The sequence below is a fragment of the Fundulus heteroclitus genome, chromosome 5 (assembly GCF_011125445.2).
Source record: "Fundulus heteroclitus isolate FHET01 chromosome 5, MU-UCD_Fhet_4.1, whole genome shotgun sequence".
In the NCBI taxonomy this organism is placed as follows: Eukaryota; Metazoa; Chordata; class Actinopteri; order Cyprinodontiformes; family Fundulidae; genus Fundulus; species Fundulus heteroclitus.
Genome location: NC_046365.1, coordinates 33,704,763 through 33,728,600, shown reverse-complemented (window position 1 = coordinate 33,728,600; position 23,838 = coordinate 33,704,763). Strand labels below are relative to the sequence as shown.

At 38.9% G+C, this 23,838-nt stretch overlaps 2 protein-coding genes and 1 non-coding gene across 4 annotated transcripts in view; 2 read left to right on the top strand and 1 right to left on the bottom strand.

The window, feature by feature from the left end:
* The window catches only part of brat1 (BRCA1-associated ATM activator 1), a 39,454-nt gene extending 30,954 nt beyond the window's left edge, over positions 1-8,500 (bottom strand). For both annotated transcript variants that reach the window (XM_012873877.3, XM_021322212.2), the window contains exons 1-4: positions 8,172-8,500; positions 7,358-7,506; positions 7,131-7,278; positions 6,612-7,032 (exon numbers count right to left, since the gene is read on the bottom strand). In XM_012873877.3, the coding sequence (XP_012729331.2) occupies positions 6,612-7,032; positions 7,131-7,278; positions 7,358-7,506; positions 8,172-8,298 (845 nt within the window). In that variant the 5' untranslated portion in view covers positions 8,299-8,500. The remainder of the gene's footprint in view (positions 1-6,611; positions 7,033-7,130; positions 7,279-7,357; positions 7,507-8,171) is intronic.
* A 98-nt stretch (positions 8,501-8,598) lies between these two features.
* Positions 8,599-21,229, top strand: eif3ba (eukaryotic translation initiation factor 3, subunit Ba). Its single transcript, XM_012873879.3, has 19 exons — positions 8,599-8,825; positions 11,114-11,306; positions 11,400-11,519; positions 11,606-11,663; positions 11,738-11,866; positions 11,954-12,111; positions 14,039-14,170; positions 14,266-14,332; positions 14,419-14,465; positions 14,551-14,761; positions 14,877-14,949; positions 16,476-16,598; positions 16,689-16,767; positions 16,966-17,104; positions 17,178-17,303; positions 17,401-17,478; positions 19,034-19,142; positions 19,239-19,351; positions 20,688-21,229. The coding sequence occupies exons 1-18, from the start codon at positions 8,720-8,722 to the stop codon at positions 19,337-19,339; spliced, it is 2,049 nt and encodes a 682-aa protein (XP_012729333.2). The 5' UTR covers positions 8,599-8,719; the 3' UTR covers positions 19,340-19,351; positions 20,688-21,229.
* LOC118563257 lies at positions 16,809-16,889 on the top strand. The gene has a single exon (XR_004931140.1). It is a non-coding gene; the product is annotated as a small nucleolar RNA SNORD60 (small nucleolar RNA).
* Positions 21,230-23,838: the final 2,609 nt, after the last annotated feature.

The window sequence follows — 23,838 nt, the reverse complement described above, 5'->3', positions numbered from 1 at the left end:
AGTGAAAGAATTATTTTGATATCTCTTATACTTTTTCAGCTACAGCGATTTGTTCGGAACCGTTTGTAGAGGATTTCTCAAATTTCATAAAAATCCTCTTTATATCATAATTTTTTACGCCTAAATTAAAATATTTCTAGCAAAAACCGATAGTTTTTCTTGTTCTCCTATCCGTTACGAACTAAACGCTGATAAAATTATGTCTCTACCATTTACAGAACAGGAGATATGGAGCGTTGTTTGAGGCAAAGTTCTCCATTCTATTTCAATGAGGCAGAGTCTGACAAAGTCTCTGCACTTCAGGAGACTGGCCGCTGCAGCTGTGTCAGTGAGTTTCCATGACGACGGAACTCTGAGGGCCAGAGGGAGAATCTCCATTGAGATACAATGGCAACTTTCGACGCCTGCTGCAGCGGCTATGATTAATGTAGCAATCTGAAATTTGCACAGTCACCTCCTCTTGACATTTTAAAATTTTCAAGTGACTTTCAGCGATATGTCACTTTTCTGTCCCATTTTGGATGTCACATGCTTTCCTATTGGGCCTTTGCTTCCAACAGGACCTGACATGATGCCCAGACACGACCCAATTGGCCAATACAGCACCACCCACCTGTGGGAAATGGCGCTACTGACCATTTTGGTCAAATGTTGAGTTCTTGGCCCAGATGTGGTGAGGCTGAGTTGCTAAAGGAGGCCAATCTGACCCATGAACTTTGGTCACGTTTGGTGACATTAAGTATTGGCACCCCTATTTGAGGCACTTCCCAGCACAGGATTTGGACCAAACTGACAGAGTACACTCACCCGGTGATACTGGACACAACCTTGCTAGCGGCTAATGGTTAGCATGTTGCTAACCAGAAGTAGCTTTAGAAAGGTCCTACCAACTTCTGCTTAGCCGGGGTTGTTCTGCCTTTACAGACAAATAGAGGGCTACAGCTGTGAGGGAGTCTCCATGACAACCATTTTAGCCAGAGGCTTCTAGGAGGTCCATTGACTTAACATGGCACCTTTCGAAGGCCACTGTGGGTGCTGTGAAGACCGTAGGAAGCTGAAATTCGCAGTGTTACTTCCCGTTAGTATTTTTGACGGTACCACAAGGCAAACGCCTTGCTAAATTTCTTCAGAATTTTTTTAGTTCTTAATCTTGAAATTCTTCCATTTTTTTTCAATTTTTCAAATTTTTCAAATTCCTTCAAATTTGTTAAAATTCTCCAAATTTCTTCAAAATTTTTAAATTCTTCAAATTTGTCAAATTCTTCAAATTTTTCAAATTCCTTCAAATTTTTTGAAAATTTTCAAATATTTCAAATTTCTTCAAATTCTTCAAATTTTTCAAATTCCTTCAAACTTTTTCAAATTCTCCAAATTTCTTCAATTGTTTCAAATTCTTCAAATTCTTCTATTTCTTTCAATTCTTCAAACTTTTTCAAATTCTTCAAATCCCTTCAAATTTTTACATTTTTTTTCAAATTCTTCAAATCTGATTTCAGCGTTTTCTGCGTCTTCTGCTCAATCATTCTGCAGATTAGCATTCTCACTGCTGTTTCGCAGGAACAGCCTTTTCTAGTCAGTGAGAATGCTATACAGCATTCTCACTTATTGTTTTCCTGTTTTTCTTTATTATTATTATTATTATTATTATTATTCCGTACGTTTTTGTGCGTCTAACTACTCCTGCATACTTCAACCGATTTCAACAATTTTCGCACCAAAACGTTCAGCTCGTTCTCGACATTACTGCTATGTCTCATGGTTATGGTACTTTTTATACTTTTTGAAGTATTTGTACTTTTTGTGCGTTTTTTGCTGCCATTGAAATGAATGCAAATTCCTTCAAATTCTTAAAATTTTTCAAATTCTTCAAATTCCTTCTAGTTCTTCTGATACAACTGAGATCAATACTATTACTACAACAGATACTACTACTACTAGTACTACTACCACTACTACTACTACTACTACTACTACTACTACTACCACTACTACTACTACTACTACTACTTCTACTACTAATGATACTACTGCTGCTACTGCTACTACTACTGATGCTACTGCTGATACTACAACAACTACTACTGATACTACTACTATTACTACTACTAATACAACTACTACTACTAGTAGTACTACTGATACTACTACTACTACTACTACTACTACTGATACTACAACTACTACTACTACTACTACTACCAATGATACTACTGCTGCTACTCCTACTACAACTACTACTACTGCTACTACAACTATTAGTACTACTAATACAACTACTACTACTAGTAGTACTACTGATACTACTACTACTACTACTACAAATTCCTTCAAATTCTTCAAATTCCTTCAAATTCTTTAAAAACTGATACTACTACTACTACTACTGATACTACTCCTACTACTACTACTGATACTACTACTACTGATACTACTACTGCTACTACTACTACTGAAACTACTACTACTGAAACTACTACTACTACTACTATTGCTACTACGACTAATGGTTCTACTGCTGCTACTGCTACTAGTACTAATGATACTACTGCTGCTACTGCTACTACTACTATTACTACTACTAATACAACTACTACTACTACTACTAGTACTACTGATACTACTACAACTACTATAAATTCCATCAAATTCTTTAAAAACTGATACTACTACTGCTACTACTGATACTACTACTATTACTACTACTAATACAACAACTACTACTACTAGTACTACTGATACTAGTACTACTACTACTACTGATACTACTACTACTACTACTACTATTACTACTACTACAAATTCCTTCAAATTCTTCAAATTCCTTCAAATTCTTTAAAAACTGATACTACTACTACTGATACTGCTACTACTACTGATACTACTACTATTACTACTACTAATACAACTACTACTACTACTACTACTGATACTACTACTACTACTACTACTACTACAAATTCCTTCAAATTCTTCAAATTCCTTCAAATTCTTTAAAAACTGATACTACTACTACTACTACTACTACTACTACGGATACTACTACTACTACTACTACTACTACTACTGATACTACTACTTCTGATACTACTACTACTACTACTGATACTACTACTACTACAAATTACTTCAAATTGTTCAAATTCTTCAAATTTTTCAAATTCTTCAATGTTTTTCAGCTATTTTCTTCTTCTGCATGGATCTTCTGCATCGTCTCCTCAAATCATTCTGCAGATTAGCATTCTCACTCGCTGTTGCGTAGGAACAGCTTTTTCTAGTTATTATTATTATTATTCCGTACGTTTTTGTGCGTCTAACTACTCCTGCATACTTCAACCGATTTCAACGATTTTCGTACCAAAACGTTCGGCTCGTTCTCGACATTACTGCTATGTCTCATGGTTATGGTAACTTTTATACTTTTTGAAGTATTTGTACTTTTTGTGCGTTTTTTGCTCCCATTGAAATGAATGCAAATTCCTTCAAATTTTTCAAATTCTTCAAATTCCTTCTAGTTCTTCTGATACAACTTATATCAATACTATTACTACAACAGATACTGCAACTACTACTACTACTACTACTACTACTACTACTACTGATACTACTACTACTACTACTACTACTACTACTACTACTTTTACTACTAATGATACTACTGCTGCTACTGCTACTACTACTGATGCTACTGCTGATACTACAACTACTACTGATACTACTACTATTGCTACTACTAATACAACTACTACTACTACTAGTACTACTGATACTACTACTACTACTACTACTACTATTGATACTACTACTACTGATACTACCAATGATACTACTGCTGCTACTGCTACTACAACAACTAATACTGCTACTACAACTATTACTACTACTAATACAACTACTACTACTACTAGTACTACTGATACTACTACTACTACTACAAATTCCTTCAAATTCTTCAAATTCCTTCAAATTCTTTAAAAACTGATACTACTACTACTACTACTACTACTGATACTACTCCTACTACTATTGATACTTCTAGTACTACTACTAATACTACTACTACTGATACTACTACTGCTACTACTACTACTGAAACTACTACTACTACTATTACTACTACTAATACAACTACTACTACTACTAGTACTACTGATACTACTACTACTACTACTACTACTACTACTACTACTAATGATACTACTGCTGCTACTGCTACTACTACTGATGCTACTGCTGATACTACAACTACTACTGCTACTACTACTATAACTACTACTAATATAACTACTACCACTACTAGTACTACTGATACTACTACTAATACTACTACTGCTGCTACTACTACTACTACTACATATTCCTTAAAATTCTTTAAAAACTGATACTACCACTACTACTGATACTACTACTATTACTACTACTACTACTACTGATACTACTAACTACTACTACTACTACTGATACAACTACTACTACTAATGATACTACTGCTGCTACTGCTACTACTACTACTACAACAACTACTACTGCTACTACTACTATTACTACTACTAATACAACTACTACTACTAGTACTACTGATACTACTACTACTACTACTACTACTACTACTACTACTACTACTACTGATACTACTAACTACTACTACTACTACTACTACTGATACTACTAACTACTACTACTACTACTGATACAACTACTACTGCTACTACTACTATTACTACTACTAATACAACTACTACTACTAGTACTACTGATACTACTACTACTAGTACTACTACTATAAAATTCCTTCAAATTCTTTAAAAACTGATACTACTACTACTAATACTACTACTAATACTAATACTACTACTATTACTACTACTAATACAACTACTACTAGTAGTAGTACTACTGATACTACTACTACTACTACTACTAGTACTACTACTACAAAATTCCTTCAAATTCTTTAAAAACTGATACTACCACTACTACTGATACTACTACTATTACTACTACTAATACAACAAATACTTTTACTAGTACTACTGATACTACTACTACTAGTACTACAACTACTACTACTATTACAAATTCCTTCAAATTCTCCAAATTCCTTCAAATTCTTTAAAAACTGATACTACTACTACTACTACTACTGATACTACTCCTACGACTACTGGTACTACTACTATTACTACTACTAATACAACAACTGCTACTACTAGTACTACTGATACTACTACTAATACAACAACTGCTACTACTAGTACTACTGATACTACTACTACTACTACTACTACTACAAATTCCTTCAAATTCTTCAAATTTCTTCAAATTCTTTAAAAACTGATACAACTACTACTACTACTGATACTACTACTACTGATATACTACTACTACTACTTCTAATACTACTGATACTACTACTACTACTAATACTACTACTGATACTACTACTACTACTACTACAAATTACTTCAAATTCCTTCAAATTCTTTAAAAACTGATACAACTACTACTACTACTGATACCACTACTACTGACACAACTACTACTACTTCTACTACTACTGATACTACTACTACTACTACTACTACTGATACTACTACTACTACTATTACTACTACAACTGATACTACTACTACTACTACTACTACAAATTACTTCAAATTGTTCAATTTCTTCAAATTTTTCAAATTCTTCAATGTTTTTCAGCTTTTTTTCTCTTCTGCATGAGACTTCTGCATCTTCTCAAATCATTCTGCATATTAGCATTCTTACTCGCTGTTGCGTAGGAACAGCTTTTTCTAGTTTTAAATATTTTTATTCTTTAGGAGAATAAATTCAGGAGAATGAAGCTAAAGGGATACGAAAATAAACCTATAATATTAGAAAAACTAAAATACTACGAATACAAAGTATATTCAGAGATTAAAGTCCCTCTGATACTGTTTGAGTGACTGAGTCACTGCAGATTTGCCACATTTAAGATGGCGGACGCTCTGACGCATCGCAGCATAGGCAGAACCCGCCCAATGACGCGTCTACGTATATAATGTCTATGACCCTAACCCCTTTAACCAGGAGGATACTAAATTTTGCCTTCTTTTCATGGTTTTCAAATTAGCTTTTAAACCAATTGCTTTTTTAAAGAACAGTTTTAGTGAATAGTGCTCATTATTAAATGAATACTTTTTTGTAAGCAATGCTTATATTAAATTTATTTAAGTGAAGTTACAGACGAGTGTGACGTGTGTCGTTGCAGCAGAGCCATATGTCCAAACGAAGTTTCTCCCAACGGAGACCGCTAAAGATACTTTGACTTTAATTTTAATCCCATTTTAAAACGGGTTTCTAGTACTTCCTTCTTTCAGCTCCACAAAAACTGCAAAAATGACAAACATGCTGCCTGAGAGCGATGCAGAATGACTACTTTATGCATTTGCTTCTTCAAAGCTAAGACAATTGTAGAGTAGCACCATTTATCGCAAATGTTATCGTTGAAGAACTGCTTTGACTGCAATAAGTTTTAGTTTATTGCAAAAGTTACACGTTGCAAATTCTAATGAAGCAGTGGATCAGCAGCGGTTTAAAGTCCCCACTGTTGTCAGACTACACAATCATACCTGTTTGCAGCTAGAAGGACGTCCACCAGAGGTAGGGTGAGCTGACTGCAGCTTTTAGTCGCCAGTTCCTCCAGGGAGTCTAAGACGGCCCGCAGCAGCGTTTCCCGCAGAGGAGGCCTGACCTGGACCAGGAGCTGGCTCAGTAGTTTGAGGATCTGCTGGCTGTGAGGAAGTCGGGAAGTTTCCCTCGGGACCAGAGACTCGTTGAGGTATTCCGAGACCTTTGAGACGACGCCGCTGCAATTTTGGTTGGTTTCCACTCCCACGCCGTTGTGTTCTACGTCCCTTTTATTCGTGCCGTCACGCCCCACAGAGGACAGAGACTGACAGAGGAGCAGGACGTGAGCGAGCGTCTGATTGGCAGCCGAGGCCACAAATAGGCTTGAGTCTGTCTGAAGCTGCAGGAGGGGTTCAAGGAGATCTGTGGAGAATAAAGGAACACCGCCAGCTTTCTTGTAAAACTGTTTTATCAAGCAAAGCGAACAAAAGGAAAGCCAGATATCCGACGCGCCGAATTACCTGCTTGCACAAAAAACCCGAGAGCTTTGGAGTGCTGCAGAATCGCCTTTAGGCCCTGGATCCAGCCAATCCGCAGGGATGGATCCTCCCAAAGTCCTGATTCTTGCCAGTGATGAGGAGCAAAGACCAGCTCCAACACAGAGCACTCCTGCAGAGTAGATACAGCGATGGGGGGATGAGGGAAAGGGATACACGGATGACGATTGTTTGGTTGTCTTTAGTCCTACCTCCAGCGCTTTAAAGCCGTCCTCAGAACCCCCGATCAAGCCAGCGAGTTTCAGAGTGAAAGAAAGGATGCCGGGGCCTGGGGCTGCGTTGAGGGCTACGTTGGATAGGAAATCAAGCAGACATGGGCAGGCCTCCAGCAGAGATACGCCTTCAGGAAGAGAAAAAACACCAAAAAAAATGATGCACAATAACTTCTTTCAGGCTAGTGAGTTCATGCAATCCATTTTTTTTTTTTTCGTTGAAATCTCATAGAACTATTGAACTATTTCACATCTTGCTGTGCAAGAACTTCAGACCGACCTCATTGCTTTTTACTGGAACATAAAAGACTGACACAAAGTAGTGAATAATGGTGAGGTGGAAGGAACAGAAGAGTTGGATTAACGCAGCGTAATACATACAGGTGAACTCCATTTATTTATTAGGTGACTTCTGAGTCCTGGGGTTATTTTATTTAAGGGGATACGAGTAAATGGGGGTAGATACAAAAGCATGCCACACTTTCAGATTTATTTGGGTGTACCAGTAACATATAACTTGCAAAAGTTCAAATGGTAAAACTACTTCTGCAAGTGGACTTGTTTTTCATAGTTAAAAAACAAGTCAACTACGAAAAACAAGTCCAGTTGCTTTGTTTTTTACTTTTTATTGGAATGACCATGACCTGGATGACTGAGAATCTTCACCAGCATACTTCTGCAAGGTTCGGTATGATCAACATGATCAAATTGCAATAATATTAGTTTTTATTAAATAAATGGAAGGTCTCCAATTAACCTTTCTTTAACATAAACTGATGAAAGTCCTACTGACCAGTCTGCGTGATGGTTGTGAGCCAGTCGAGCAGTTTTTCCAGACTGGTGTCATCGGGCAAAGAGCTTCCTGACGCCGCCAGCACCTCACAGACCCGGGGCAGGATTGAAACACACTCGCTGTCCATGGGACCAGCGCTTTATAACACTTAATAAAGTTATTTTGACATTCGGTTTAACTCCAAGCGCCGCGGCTAGCTAAAACACACCTTCGTTTCATAGATTTCTTTCAGTTTAAGCTTGACTTTATCTCGCGGGAAGTAAATTCTCCGCAAATAAAAAAAAGCAGCGTCAGATTTCAGATCTCTAATCAATCCGTAGGGGTGAAGAAACATGAATGTCCGCCGCCCGTTGCCCATCCTGATAGTTTATAGATCTGTGTTTCCCACGCAGCGCTCTCGCGCACCTCCGAGGAGCTTCCGGTGGCCCGTTTCCGCCTCTTCGTCCATTTTCGCACATGGTGCCGCACCGGTCGAGCGTCGCTAGCCTCACGTTTTGCAGGGATCCCGCTCTCTCTTAGACAGACGTTCGGTCTCTCGGTCCCGGTAAATGCAAGACACGGTGGCCATGGTGGATGACCCCGAGTACGAGGAAGAGGAGGAGGAGCCCTCCTTCAGCGACCCGGAGGACTTCGAGGATGACATCGAGGATGAGGGTGAGCGGCGGCAGGAAAAACGCCGGCTTTCCGGCCTGTCGCTAACCGTTAGCTAGGATACCGGCTGTGTTAATTATTTAGATGATCGGATAACCGGCTGTATTTCATCATATTTAGGGTACTCGGACTTACTGACTGTATTTATGTCTTAATGTTTAGTATATTCCTTTTTTAAATATCTTTAAATATTTTCGGAGGATTTTCCCCCTTCTTTTAATCGACCGTTTGAGCCTCACCCAGAACCCAGACAGCTTTATCTCTACGGGATGCTGCAGCTGTCTTTTTACTTTTATTTTAAAAAAATGTTACACTTTTTTTTATATTTTTAAATCCTGGTAAATTGTTTGATGGAGGATTTTTTTTCTTTAAAAATTGAAACTCAGACCTTCCCCTTACATGGTTTAATGAAACATCTGGTAATACTTTAGATTGTAATCCTCGTTTCCCCCCGGCTTGTATAATGTCATCTGCTCTGTTTAGCTCTAGAAGCAGCTAGTGATGCACCCTGTAAGACATTTAATTGAACTTAATTATTCTCTATCCGTGGATACACTTTTGCGTTTTACAGTAGCCAGTATTACAAAAAAAAAAGAGCCTTCAGTGTCACCAACTTGTTAAATGGTTTCCACTCTTTTAAATAAAGCTACAGTAAAAGATTCTTGCCTACAGTTGGGTTTGAGCCATGCTGCCATTATTGTAAAATTGTCTTTCCAGTGCATGTTTGAAGAATCTTAAATATTGTGGCAAAAAATAACCAATTTTGCCCTTTTTTATTTAATTTTTTGCAAATAAGATAAATCTTCCACATGATGCAAACTGGGTTTGAACGATTCTGCTCATGGTGGAGAATAATCTGGTCCAGTAATGTCAAACTAATTTCTTTATTGAGCCACTTTGGCATCACGAAGTAATTATAAGTGCTGGTGCACCTGTGTAGATGACACTTTTGATTTCAGAATTTAATTTCAGTTCACATAAAAATGTAAAATAAATTGATAGTAACATAAAAGTAGCACCTTTAGGCCCAGTTTATACAGTTTATCTGCAAAATTAGTTGATATTGGGGTGAGTTGCACTTTAAACTCATCATTCTGCATCACTTTTTCTCTATTTGGACATTTCTGGGCTGTTTTAATGTGTTGTGGAAAAACTGACATCTAGTGGCAGGATGCTGTTACTACACAATTTTTTTTAAATCAACATTTGCTACAAGAGGCCCAGTTTTAGCTACTTTATACACTTTAAAGGATAAATGCCTCTATTTTGACATAAGCCTTTTGTGGCGATTGAGAGACGGATAAATTGCCTTGATGGACCAGATTCGGCCCGCGGGCCTTGAGTTTGACACGTGATCTAGTCAACCTTTGACGAGTCTTAAATATTGCAGTTTTTGCTGTTTTCTGAATCCAACTTTTTTGTGTTAGAGTAAAGGTATTTATTAAGAAAAGACTGTCTTGGTCTAAGTTTTTACAGAGTGGATGAATAAGCATGCAGAGAAACTATTGCAATTAAAAAAATAATGAGGGACTAAGCGGGTTAGAAAATGGATAGGTGGGTAAAAAAGAAATTGTGTAGAAACTAAATTTCTAAACATAGCACGAAAGACAGAATTGCTGCAGGTCCTTTAAAAAGTGTGTGTGTGTGTGTCTATATATATAAAATAAAAATAAAATTTGGGGACATTCTAGTTTTGGTGTATTTAATGTTAAAAAATATTTTTTTACTATGTTTGACCTATTGACCAATAAACAGGAAAAACTGAGTGATAAGTGCCTCCTTTATTTTTGCCTTTTTAAATATTGAGTTGAAAAGCATCAGCACATTTTTATATTGCTTTGACAGAAACTATTAAACTTATGCGCAAAGTGATTTAAAAAATCTAACTTTTTTTCCTTTTTTTATTATTATTATTATTATTATTGTTACTCATAAATCTCTTTCCTGGCATTAGAGACATTCCAGGGGGCGGGGTGCTTCATTTATACAATACAGATGATAAAAGTTTTAAAACTTTAAATATCCTAAACTATTGCTTTGACTCAACTTGGTGCATAACCTACTTATGAAACCTAAGGATAATATTTTGATGGTGGTTTTTCAAATAAGTCATAGTAAAAAGGTTTATCTTTTGCAGCGAGTCAGATGTTTTTATAATTAAACAAGTAAAAACGTTTCTGTCCATTGAAATCTGAAACATGTTTTATCTATCTTTAAGAAGTGCAGCGGTTCATTTATTTATTAGTCCTGCTTCGCTGCCTCATTTTCCTCTTTTTCTGTGAACGCCTCAGAGCTCCTGGAGGACATCCTGCGGGAGAAACCCCAGGAGGCCGACGGCATCGACTCGGTGGTGGTCGTGGACAACGTCCCGCAGGTCGGCCCCGAGCGGCTGGAAAAGCTCAAGAACGTCATACACAAGATCTTCTCCAAGTTCGGCAAGATCACCACCGAGTTTTACCCGGAGGCCGACGGCCTGACCAAAGGGTACGGCGGGGCCGAGTCTCTCCGGCCCTCGCGCTGCTTGTCGCCTTTTACGCTGGACTTTAGGAGGTAAAGCGGACTCTTTCTGTGTTGTAGGTACATCTTCCTGGAGTACGCCGCTCCCACTCAGGCGCTGGAGGCCGTGAAGAACGCAGACGGCTACAAACTGGACAAACAGCATACGTTCAGAGTCAACCTCTTCACCGACTTTGATAAGTACGGGAGCCGCCGGCCAGCTGCATGCAGACATGGATCAGCATCACGTTCGCCACTAATCCCTTCCTTTCTAATCTTGTTTTCAGGTACATGAACATCAGCGATGAGTGGGAGGCTCCAGAGAAACAGCCCTTCAAAGATTTTGTCAGTTGATCATCTCTTTGGGTCATTTTATTAGGAAATAGGTCTTTTTTTTGTGACGCTGGTTTTGTGTTCAGGGTAACATGCGCCACTGGATTGAGGATTCGGACTGCCGTGACCAGTACAGCGTCATCTACGAAGCCGGGGAGAGGACGGCCATTTTCGCGAATGACGCCAAAGATCCCATCTTGGCCGAGGAGCGGGCGGTGAGTAAGCAGCAGCAGCCGGACGTCGGGCGTCGTTTGTGAGGACGCGCGGACGCCTTCAATGTTTGCTTTTTTTTTTCGACGCAGCGCTGGACGGAGACGTACGTTCGCTGGTCCCCCAAAGGTACCTACCTGGCCACCTTCCATCAGCGGGGCATTGCATTGTGGGGCGGAGAGAAGTTCAAACAGATCCAGAGGTTCAGTCATCAAGGCGTGTCCCTCATCGACTTCTCACCGTGTGAGAGGTAAATCTCTACATTTGACACTCGTGTTAATTTGTCGCTTTCTCAAGTCATAAATCATTTTTAACCCTTCTGCATGGCACACCCTGGTCAAAATGACGACAATCGCTATTTTACACTACAGCAGGGGTCACTAACCTCTTAGAAGTTTAGAGTTAATTCATCGGTGCCATCATGCAAAGGGCTACTTGTACTCACGTTATTATTTTTTTATTTAGACAGATTTCCATCACATTCATTAATTACAGCTTTATCCATTTAAGATCGTACCTGAGGATATAAACGGAGAGTCCAAGTAATTTTGTCCATGCTGCCTTTCTGGTATTTTCGTTTACAGACTATTACTAACTTAGTTGTAAACTATAACAAAAATGAACAGAATTGAACAATAATGGGAGTTGCACCACCTCGAGCAATAAAAACCACAAGAACATAAGATGTCTAGACACATAATTCACAAGAACAATCAAATGAAGTCGGATCTAATTGTTTTACATACTCAGTCCATTTGGTCCAGATCTTACAAAATGTTTTTCAACTTGGAGGGAAAAATAAATCTTTTCCATAACACAAATCTGATAAACAATTTCAATCCATTCATGGATAGTGGGTGGCTCTGGTTTTAGCCATTTTCTTGTGATGGTCTTCTTACTGGCTGCCAGCAGTGTAGCCAGCAGTTTTTTGTCTTTATTGGTCCAAATGTAAGTTGCCCAAATACGATTCACATTTGAATGGAATGTTTACATTGAATATATTTTCAATATGTTTGTGGAACTCGCCCCAATTTGGTTTTATTACCTGGCAGTCACAGAAAACATGGAAGTGGTTGGCTCCTTTAGACCCGCAAAGTCTCCAGCAGGCGTCCCCGTTGCTTTGATATCGTCTCTGAATGTGTGTAACAAAAAAATTGTACAATGTTTTTCCAGCAGAACCGCATCCATGTGTTTCATCCGGTCAAGACCCACTGACCTGGACTCACTTTTGAACTAGAAAAGTCAGGCCTCACCTAAACTTTATGTAATATAAACATGTTTTTAATGCATTTATCATTTTAAATATATGTAGTATGTTTAAAAAAGGAAGAGCAACTGGATATATTAGCATTTTAGATGCAGCTCACTGGAGGGTTGTGCGATTTTCATTCAGCTTGTCTGTGGACGGTGAGGCAGCAGAGTTACAACATTTAGCAGTTCATGTTCCAAGATAAAAGTCAAAGCAATCAGCTGCCAGGATATTATCATTCGTTGATTTTTATTTCACAAAGCAGACAGAAAGGAGCTGCTTCTAGGCTGCGTGGTTATGGCTGCTTTGGGAGTCGGGATACATCAGGCTAGCTTTATTTATTAATTTGGGGATGTTACAAACTTCTTTTAGCTTCTAACTTTTTTTCCCCCTTCACTCCTGCCCAGTTTAGCAGTGGGTTGCTTTGCACTCTTGTGGAAAACTGGCTGTTGTTCTTTAAAATATTCAGAAACTAAGCATATTCTGGTGTAATTTAGCCATTTCCTGACCCATTCTGAGGCTAGCCTCGACTCAAGGGGTTAAATATTGTTCGCTAGTCTCATCAAATATTCTCGGGTGCAGCAGCAAATTAACAGATTAACTAGTTTAATGAAAACTCAGCAGCGGTAGCGCACAATCTAGTGTTGCGGCAGCGTTCTTGCACGTATATTTGCGGAGGATCAATCCACTCAGCATGAGCGCCATGCAGACCCAGAGGAGACTAAGCAGGAGATTCAGGGTAATTAAGGTTCTCGTTAGCAAAGCGGAGCCGCGCCTTTCACAGGACCATTTAGGTGAATCCCTGGCATTATGTACTTTACGACCAGACACCGGTGTGAGATCCTTCAAGCACGGTGAATCCCCGGTAAAGTTTAACTCGAGCCATAACTGGCGGTCTCAAGCTTCCCTTTGTGCTGCTGCCTTTTAGGTACGTAGTGACCTTCAGTCCGTTGATGGACACCAAGGAGGATCCACAGGCCATCATCATCTGGGACATCCTGACGGGGCAGAAGAAGAGAGGCTTCCACTGCGAGAGCTCCGCCCACTGGCCCATATTCAAGTTAGAGCCCAGCCTTCTTGTTTTTATTGTTCTACGAATAACAAAGGGTTTTCTCTCTGGCAGCGATGGGTATAATCGTAAATATTTGCTTTCAGGTGGAGTCATGATGGGAAGTTCTTTGCGAGGATGACCACGGACACGCTAAGCATCTACGAAACCCCAGTAGGCAATCTCAAAATCAGAGTTGTATCTTTTTAAAACGAGTGCAAACGTGACCCTAAAGAAATATTAATACTTCTTTATTTCAGTCAATGGGCTTGTTGGACAAGAAAAGTCTGAAGATCACTGGGATCAAGTAAGACTTCTCTGTATTTTGGCTTTTTGGCCTTGTTGTGGCTCTTTGTCGGGCGTTGTGAGTATTTGTGTGGGTGTGTCTGCAGGGACTTCTCTTGGTCTCCTGGTGACAACATCATCGCCTTCTGGGTACCCGAGGACAAGGACATCCCCGCTAGAGTGACTCTGATGCAGTTCCCTTCCCGGCAGGAGATCCGTGTCCGTAATCTCTTCAACGTCGTCGACTGCAAGCTGCACTGGCAGAGGAACGGGGATTATCTGTGCGTGAAGGTGGACAGGACTCCCAAAGGAACACAGGTGCTCACAAAGAATAAAAAAAGGAACGGCTCAGATATTTGGTTAAAAATTACACCCCCCAAAATAATCTAAAATATTGTTTTCTTTCCCTTTGTGTTCGTTGTGCACGTTTCAGGGCGTTGTAACCAACTTTGAAATCTTCCGAATGAGGGAGAAACAAGTTCCTGTGGATGTGGTGGAGATGAAAGGTATGAAAGCTTCCCTCCAAATAATAATAGAAATGGCTTCTGGATTGGAAACATCTGGAATTGTTTTGAGTGTTTTCCACGTTTGGATAAATGTGGAAAACAAAACCAAGTTTTGAAAAGAAGTTGGATTTCCAATTTATTTCCTTTTTTATTAATTGTGTAAAAGTCTGGACCATTTCTACACTCCTCTGTCCGTCCCAGGGCTCCGTAGCTCTTAATAAGTTTGGTTCAAACTGGAAAAGATCCAACTTATGTTTTTAAATAAGATTGAATAGCAAATGCAGATTTTAACAGTTTCTCAGGATTTCTTTTCATTGAAGAAATTAGTTGAATTACCACAACAGAACAACACCAAAAAATACCAGTAATTTGATTTCTATTTTTAGTCTTTAGGTTGAAAAATGTTTTTCCACAAATGTCAGCAAAAAATTTTTGGTAAAAGTTTTAAATTTTTGGTATTTTAAAACCTAAAAATAGATATAAAACGCTATTTATTTCATTTTTTTATTTACAATAAATTTCCTGCAATAGATATTGCAATTTTGTTCAAAGTTGTTGTTTTTTTTTTTCCCTCAAAGGCTTGTGCAACATTTGTGGCTCTAAAGTTTTATTTAGCTTGAAGAAACCAAAAATGATTATTTTATATTGTAAAGTTTGTGGGCTCCTGTTCGGTCCATTTGTCTTTCTCCTACTTGTATTATGTACTCTAAGTTTCTCCAGAATATTTTGCATTTATTTTGACATTTATTTCACACAATCAAGACTAAAAACTGACATTTAATCTGGTAAGGCAAGTTATTCAATTGCACAGCTGCATCCACAACAGGCTGAATGACATGATTAATACCTGGGAGGATTAATGGGGTAAATTAGCATAACAAGCTAGCAACTTCAACTGGGAAAGTTATTACCAGTGTAGCGGTGCTACGCGCTAAGCTAACAGTACGACACGGATATTTGAGAGCAACATAAAGCTCACGTGCATCAGTGAAGTTGTAAACCGCCCAGACAACAGAGCTGTAAGCTAACGCTAGCTGCTTATTAGCTTCATGGACAGCCCAATAATAGGGTTCTGTCACGGTCTGGGCCCTTGGAGCTGCACCACTCAACGCTCTGCTGCCTGAATGCAGACTGAAACAACGTGGTCTTTGTTGTCTATAAGTTAATGTTTCAATTAATGTTTAAGTGGTACAAGAGCAGCAAATAGTTTTCACAAGCTTAGTGAGCCCTCTTGTGGTTATAGACGGTAATGTTTACTCTTTGTTTCATGCTGATCAATATAATTTACCATTTAAATTTGATATGTCACACCTGACTAAAAGTCGCAGGCTCGGCCAAAGTATGGAGAAAAAAAAGTTTGACTTATAGGTAATGCGGTACTTTAGCTCTTTCTTCTATTTTGGGGTTGTGGTCAGTTGAGGGTTTAAACCCAGATCACCGTGGAAGTATCTCGCATAAATGTACCGTGTAATCTGGAGAGGTTTGACTGTTTAAAAAAAAAAATAAAAAAAATCTTTTCTGTTCAGAGAGCATCATTGCGTTTGCTTGGGAGCCCAACGGCAGCAAGTTTGCCGTTCTCCACGGAGAGTCTCCCAGAATCAACTCCTCCTTCTACCACGTCAAGAACAACGGCAAGATTGAGCTCATAAGTGAGTGAATCCGATACATGCAGACGAAAGCTTCCTCATTACAAACCGATCCGAGCTCCGGTAAATGTGGCGTTTCTGTTCTGTTGGCAGAGATGTTTGACAAGCAGCAGGCCAACAGCATCTTCTGGAGCCCGCAGGGACAGTTCCTGGTGCTGGCCGGACTCAGGAGGTGAGACTGAGACGCCGTGTTTGCGTGAAACGAACACAAGCGGCCGCTGATGACACGCCAAACAATTTTCTGACACCTCATATGAGAGCTAAGCTCCTGATTCTAATGCTGTTCTGAGGCCCTGAAGGTGCGTTCCTTCTCGGCGCCGATGGAGCGCCTGCAGACGTTCCCATCTTCATGTTTGATGTCTGTGTTCAGTATGAACGGAGCCCTCGCCTTCGTGGACACCTCGGACTGCACCATGATGAACATAGCAGAGCACTACATGGCCTCCGACGTGGAGTGGGACCCGACGGGCCGATACGTCGTCACCTCCGTCTCCTGGTGGAGCCACAAGGTACTGCGCCGCCTCCTGCTGCCTGACGACGGGGCGCACGCTCTCAGGACTAACGGCCTCTTCGTCCTCTCAGGTGGACAACGCCTACTGGCTGTGGACTTTCCAGGGACGCCTCCTTCAGAAGAACAACAAGGATCGCTTCTGCCAGCTGCTCTGGAGACCCAGACCTCCGACTCTGCTCAGCGTGGAGGAGATCAAGGTACCTGAGCCTGAGATGCAGCGTCTTCTGCTTTTATACAAGCTGGAGAGCCTTCTGTTAAACCTTCTGTGGATTAAAAATGTTGAATCTCTTACAGACCATCAAAAAAGATCTGAAGAAATATTCCAAGATCTTTGAGCAGAAGGATCGTCTGAGCCAGTCCAAGGCTTCAAAGGTAGGATTTGTTTCTACTTTTCCTGATATTTAAGCTCTTTACAGGTTTTCTCCTTCATATTGGGAAATTTGATGCAGTTATTCCCAGATCTGGATAAGTTTGGAAAAGCAGCTGGATGAACGTTTGATCTCGTCCTCTATGCATCCATCTTTCTCTCGGATGGTTTTTGCAGGTTCCATATTTAAAGCCTCAACATTATAGATATATCTAGTATAGATTATTTGTTCAAATTTGTATTTTTAGTTTCAGTATGTCTTTAGGACTGAAGTTCTTCTGGGTTTTACCATCAGAAATGTTTCTTTAAAGGGCAACTTACCCCCAAATCAACATGGCTGTCTTCATATCCTAGTTCATTATTTTGACAAATTAGTGCATATTTTGTCTAAAATTGTTAACGTGGTGCCCTCCGAGGGTTAAATGGTGGTCTTGCATTGAATTTTTAATCCACATTAATCCATTGGTTCAAAAGTTTTGGTAACTTAATTTGGAGAAACTGAGGTGTTGCTCTGCCGCTGTGGGAATATGGCAAGCCATTTTAACATTTAATCAGTAAGTTTAACAATCCGGAACCATTACAGATATCTATAACACCATTTTGACTAGTCATAATGTCACTGTGACTGGTATGAATTTTGATTTACAAAATAGCTAATGATATTCTGACTAGTCAGAACTTAATTACAGATATCTATGGTGACAAACGTCACATGAATGACAAAATAGTTTGAATCTTATTGGGCAAAACTGAACTGCATATATATGTAATTAGATATTTGACGAGTCAAAATCGAATTACAGATATTTTAAATAAGAATCAAAATTATGTTGCAGATATTAGTAATTAATATGCAGTCTAGCGATTAAATGTTAATTTGCTTGCCAAAACTGGAATTTCTCAAATTTGTCTGGGGGTGGCATTATGATTTTAGAAGGGGTTGAGTTACAGGACTGTAAATACTTGTTTTTCTTTTGGAGCCAGATGTCTGATCCTAAAGTATTTGGGTACTTTTAGATCAGGGGTGTCAAACTCATTTTTATATTGGGCCACTTTGGCACCATAAAGTCATTAAAAGGGCCGGTTCCACCTGTATAGATGACACTTTTGATTTCATAATTTCATTTCAGTTCACACAAAAATGTAAAAAAAAATTCATAGTAACATAAAACTAGCACCCCTAGGCTCAGTTTATACAGTTTAGCTACAAAATAAAAAGTTGACGTTGGGATGAGTTACACTTTAAACGCTCATCATTCTATCTTTTGGACATTTCTGGGTTGTTTTAATGTGTTGTGGAAAAACTAACATCTAATGGCAGTGGAAAAAAAATCAATGTTTTCTACAGGAGGTGCAGTTTTAGCCATTTTATACACAGAATACATGCCTCTATATGCTTTTTTTTTTTTTTTGGCTCTTAAGGGCCAGATAAATTGCCTTGATGGGCCGGATTCGGCCCGCGGGCCTTGAGTTTGACACGTATGTTTTAGATGGTTGATGGCTGAGAGTCTAACAAAAGTAACAGTTCTCACGAAGCTCCGTGTGTCTGTATGAGCGCAGGAGCTGGTGGACAAGCGCCGGGCCATGATGGAGGAGTACCGTCGCTACCGGGAGGCGGCGCAGCAGCTCTATCAGGAACAGAAGAGCCTCCGCCTGGAGCTCAGAGGAGGTGGGAAATCACCGGCTTTTTGTTTTCACCGCCACTTACCCCTGTGTGGGCTTTGAGACTAGTTGTTAAAATGCGGGGTTGTCCTCGTGTCTTCAGGTGTGGACACCGATGAGCTGGACAGCAACGTGGACGACTGGGAGGAGGAGACCATTGAGTTTTTTATCAACGAAGAAATCATTCCCCTCGGAGATCTGTAGTCCGCTACGCATGTGAGTTCTGTTCGCTGTTCAGATTAGTTCAGCCTGACATTAAACTGGATTTATTGGAGTAGTTTTTACTGATAGGGTAAAGTAATGTGATGTATTCATCTTTTTATAGATTTATAAATGTATTTATAAACCGTTTTAATCTACATAAGGCATAAGCTATCATAAAAAATGCATGTTTGTGCTGTGTGGTTAAAAAGCCTTCATCACAGGTTTATTATTCAGTCGTAAACTCTAAAAAAAGTAGAGTTTCCTTTTTATATTTTCTCAAGTGAGGATAAGTATGGAAAATATGACATAACATGGTCAAATATATATATTTTTATATAGCTACTGGAAAAATATATTATAAATTGTTTACATTTAATATGATACATATTACAAAATGGTGCATATACGATACTATGGCAACAATAAAATAATATAGTAATTTGTATTTAAGATGCTGTCTAAAATTAAATGAAAAGGAATCTGAAATAAATGGTAAAGAAAATGTATTGAAAATGTAAAATAGATGATACAATGTTATGGAAAATAAAAAAACATGGTATATTAAATGGTAAACTATATAAAATGGTATGGAAAATGATATAATGGAAAATGTTCAAGTATCTTGATTTTTTTTTTTTTTTTTTTGTTTCTAAAGGGGGAAACATTGTTTGATATAAGCTTCTTTTTTAAGTTTTGTATTTAATTGACTGTCATTCAAAACATCACAGAGTAACATTCAAAAACATTTTTCCCATTACATTTTTTATTTTGAGTGCAGAAGATGCAAATAAACGCTTATTAAAACTTAATCAAAAAACTGAAGGGGCAGATAGTATTTTAGGCTGAACTTTTTGGTTCTTAACCTTCTTTTTTTTAATCTGAAACAGAATATTGGTATCAAATATCCGTCACAGTTGTCTATATTTTTATTATTTCAGTCAATCATTATCTTTTTTTTATTTTTTTTATTACGAATTAGTGTTTAGTGTAGAATAGTTAAAACCTAATGTAAAAATGAGTGCTGATGCTGATCTAGGTTGGTCTGGTTCTAATCTTTTTTTACTCAAAATGTCCAGAATGATTTACAGAGTGCCAATAAAGGTTAATAAAAATAAACATTTTCAAATAGAAAATCTGGTCTCCAATAACCTGGAGAATATTTTCGACTTTCATGCAGCAAACCATTCATTTTGCTTCTGGTTTTATTGTTGGGTACCCCTAAAAAAGAAAAAAAAACACACACACAGTATAATCAAATGAGAACTTTTCTATTCGTTCCAAACGTCGTAACCTGAGCGTCATAAGAGCACAGTCGATGACCGGCCCTGGTTTGCGTTCTGTTTTGCAGTCGATCCGTTTTTGTGTGGAAGGAGGCGCGGAGAGGAGCGGTGCATCTGACTGGAGAAGGACGACGGCCTCACTGTGAATCTCGGGTTCGTCTCGAGCCTCGACTTTCAGCTACAGCGACATCATACCAACACGCCTTGTGGATCAGCAGCCACGTTGAGGGAGACAGAAGATATTTAAGCTGCGTCTCTTTGTCCCTCACGATCTCTTTACCCCATTGTCTTCTCTGTGGAACCTGACATTTAGTAATACTGCCTAATTTTTCTGGACTCACCAACTCCCGAGCCTCGGCTCACTGGACCCTCCTGCTGCCGGGGTCGTCTCAGAAGCGGCCTCGTCATGCTAGCGTGTTACTCCGAGGCCACGCAGAGTGCCATACCAATGCATAGTGAAGGTGTTGAGACTGAATGCGTAGCCTTGTCAATAAATGTGCTGATGTGGCGTTATAGTGGCCTGTTTCCTCCTCCTTTCAGATTAGGCTTTCACACAGGGAGGGGGGTGCGCAGTGGGAAAAACAATAAATCAACATTCAAACCACAGTTACCACCTGGCTCTGTCTCACTGCTTGTTTGTCATAGAGGGAACGATCCGCTTTTGTTTTAACGTGCCACTAAAATTCGGTATAAACAAATATCTATTTGGAACAAAGAGTTCCTCTTAAAATAAATTACAAAGCATTGAGTTTTTTATGTTGACTGGATATAGAACATAAATCTTGTTTTTTAGCCCATTTCACATTTGATTTTCTATTAGATAAACATGAATCTCTGAAAAACAATTCAATTAAATTTTATTTATATAGCACCAATGTACAATCAAATCAGACAGATTGGTCAAAAAGTTTCCTTTCTAAGTAAAAAACTCAACAGATAGCATTGAATCTTGACAAGCAGCATTCACTCCTGAAAGAGCGTAGAGCCACAGTGGACAGTCGTCTGCATTGCTGATGGCTTTGCAGCAATCCCTCATACTGAGCATGCATGAAGCGACAGTGGAGAGGAAAACTTCACAGGGAGGAAAACGTCCACCAGAACCAGGCTCAGTGTGAACGCTCATCTGCCTCAACTCACTGGGGCTTAGAGAAGACAGAGCAGAGATACAGAAAGCACAGAAGCACACATTGACCCAGGAATCCTTTCTACATTATGTGGTAATAGTGGATGATCTGTCTCTCCTGGATGATGTCACAGCTAACAGAACGCCAGACCAGGTGTACCTTCTATGAAGAGAAAAAGAGAACAAAAAATTTAAATAAAAAATGCAAATTAGAGAACAGGAGAACTCAGCAGAGTGAGTAAAATAGGCCCTGATGTCCTCCAGCAGCCTAAGCCAATAGCAGCATAACTACAGAGACAGCTCAGGGTAACATGAGCCACTCTAACTATAAGCTTTGTCAGAAGGGAAAGTTTTAAGCCTAGTCATAAATGTAGACTTGGTGTCTACCCAATTACTTTGCGTTTATAATGTTTGTAGACATTTTACGCCACTTTTTAAAAACCATGATTGGATGCTTCGTAGTTATCACAACTCAGGATCCTGTAGGTCAAATTATTTTCAGACAAACTCCAAATAATTAAAGCACAGGTTCAGAAGGCAAGGTGTTGGAAAGCCTTAAGTATTTTCCAAGTCTTCATCAATATAGGAAAAGGGTGTAAAAGTAAAAGAGTTTCCAGACGTTTGCTGGTTCTGTATTTAATTTCTGACCAACGTATAAATATATGCACCAAATTCACAGTAAATGTATGCTTAAAATTTAAATCTGGAAAAGTATGAAACTTTGACAGGAAACATAGAACCCTTATAGGAGAAATATAATTGTTAGTATTTTTCCCACAGCATGATGCTTCTGCCACTGTGGTTCCGAATGGAAATGGTTTGTTTAGGCTGATATGCATTATTCATTTTATTTCATTCATAGATTTGTATGTTGGCCTAAAGTTTGCATTTTGCACCCATCTGACCTGAGCAGCACCTTCCACATGTTTGTGGTTTCCTCTGCTTGTTGCGATCTGCTAACAGAACTTCTTCAGATGGCTTCAAATAATCGATTCCTGTGGTTGCATCAACCTCCTTCTGTGGTGTAATTGGTTTCAGCTGCAGCTTATCTACAGCTGAGAGAAAGTGGCTATTAGACTATAACCAGCACTAATTGCAACAAAAGTTGTTTACGGCCCAGTTATTGCAGCTTTTTTCCCCTTGTTTTGCAATTAGTCTTTTTTTATGCATAAATATAAATAGGCTACATGTTTTGTACATTTTTAAAAACGTCTTAGCACATTTCTTCTTGTCTGAGTATTCTATTTTTTTTGACTACCTTTTTTTTTATTATGTACATTTTCTGTTACTACAGTCTCAAATTCTTGCTTTCTGTGAATCTGTCTCAGCGAGCCTTTGACTTAGCTGCCAATGAACCCAAATTTCTCCATTATGGGACTGGATGATATTTGTTGTATTTCATTCTTGCTTCTTTTTCATATCTATGGAGGAACCAAGTGGTAGTTGTCCTTTAGACAAATTTTCTGACCTGTGATGGGAATTTCTGCTGCTCCTCCAGAGTTACCGAGTTAACTTCTAAACTTTCTGTGGTTATACTTCGTCTTCACAATAAGTTTTTTTTCCCCCACTGTTCTCTAACAAACCTGTGGGACACTCACAGAGAAGCTAGATTTATTCTGAAATTACATTTCAAACAGGTAAGTAAACTCTTATTTAGTAATTTGGTGACTCCTTAAGGCAATTTATTGCGCTCGATTTTATTTTGGGGTGTCAGAATAAATAGAGCTGAATACAAATGCAGTTCACACTTTCCTATTTTAAGTGTAAAAAAAAAAAAGGCAAACCAAAACTAACTTGTTGATTTAGAATCCGTGAAAGGGCTAAAAAATACAGAGAATTTTGTGCTTTCAACTTGACAAAATGCAGAAGACCATTCATTGCAAGGCACAAAAGTGTCCAAATAAGGACCATATTAGGACTCGTGGTAGGACCACTGAAAATCTGGAGGCGTTTTAACCGTTTCATGACCACCATTATATACACTTATTTTTGTTTGTATAGATGGAGAATTGTAAAAAGGTGGTGCAAAAAGCGACTGCTTTGCGGCTTTTTCTAAGAAACCTAGTTTCTGGTGGAGTTTAAAGAAGAAAACATTA

Excerpts from the sequence above, each read along its gene's own strand:
- eif3ba (XM_012873879.3), top strand. The coding sequence starts at position 8,720 with ATGCAAGACACGGTGGCCATGGTGGATGACCCCGAGTACGAGGAAGAG. Across the intron at positions 14,762-14,876 it reads GGACTCCCAAAGGAACACAG|GGCGTTGTAACCAACTTTGA; the intron begins GTGCTCACAAAG and ends TGCACGTTTCAG. Across the intron at positions 16,599-16,688 it reads CGGCAAGATTGAGCTCATAA|AGATGTTTGACAAGCAGCAG; the intron begins GTGAGTGAATCC and ends TTCTGTTGGCAG.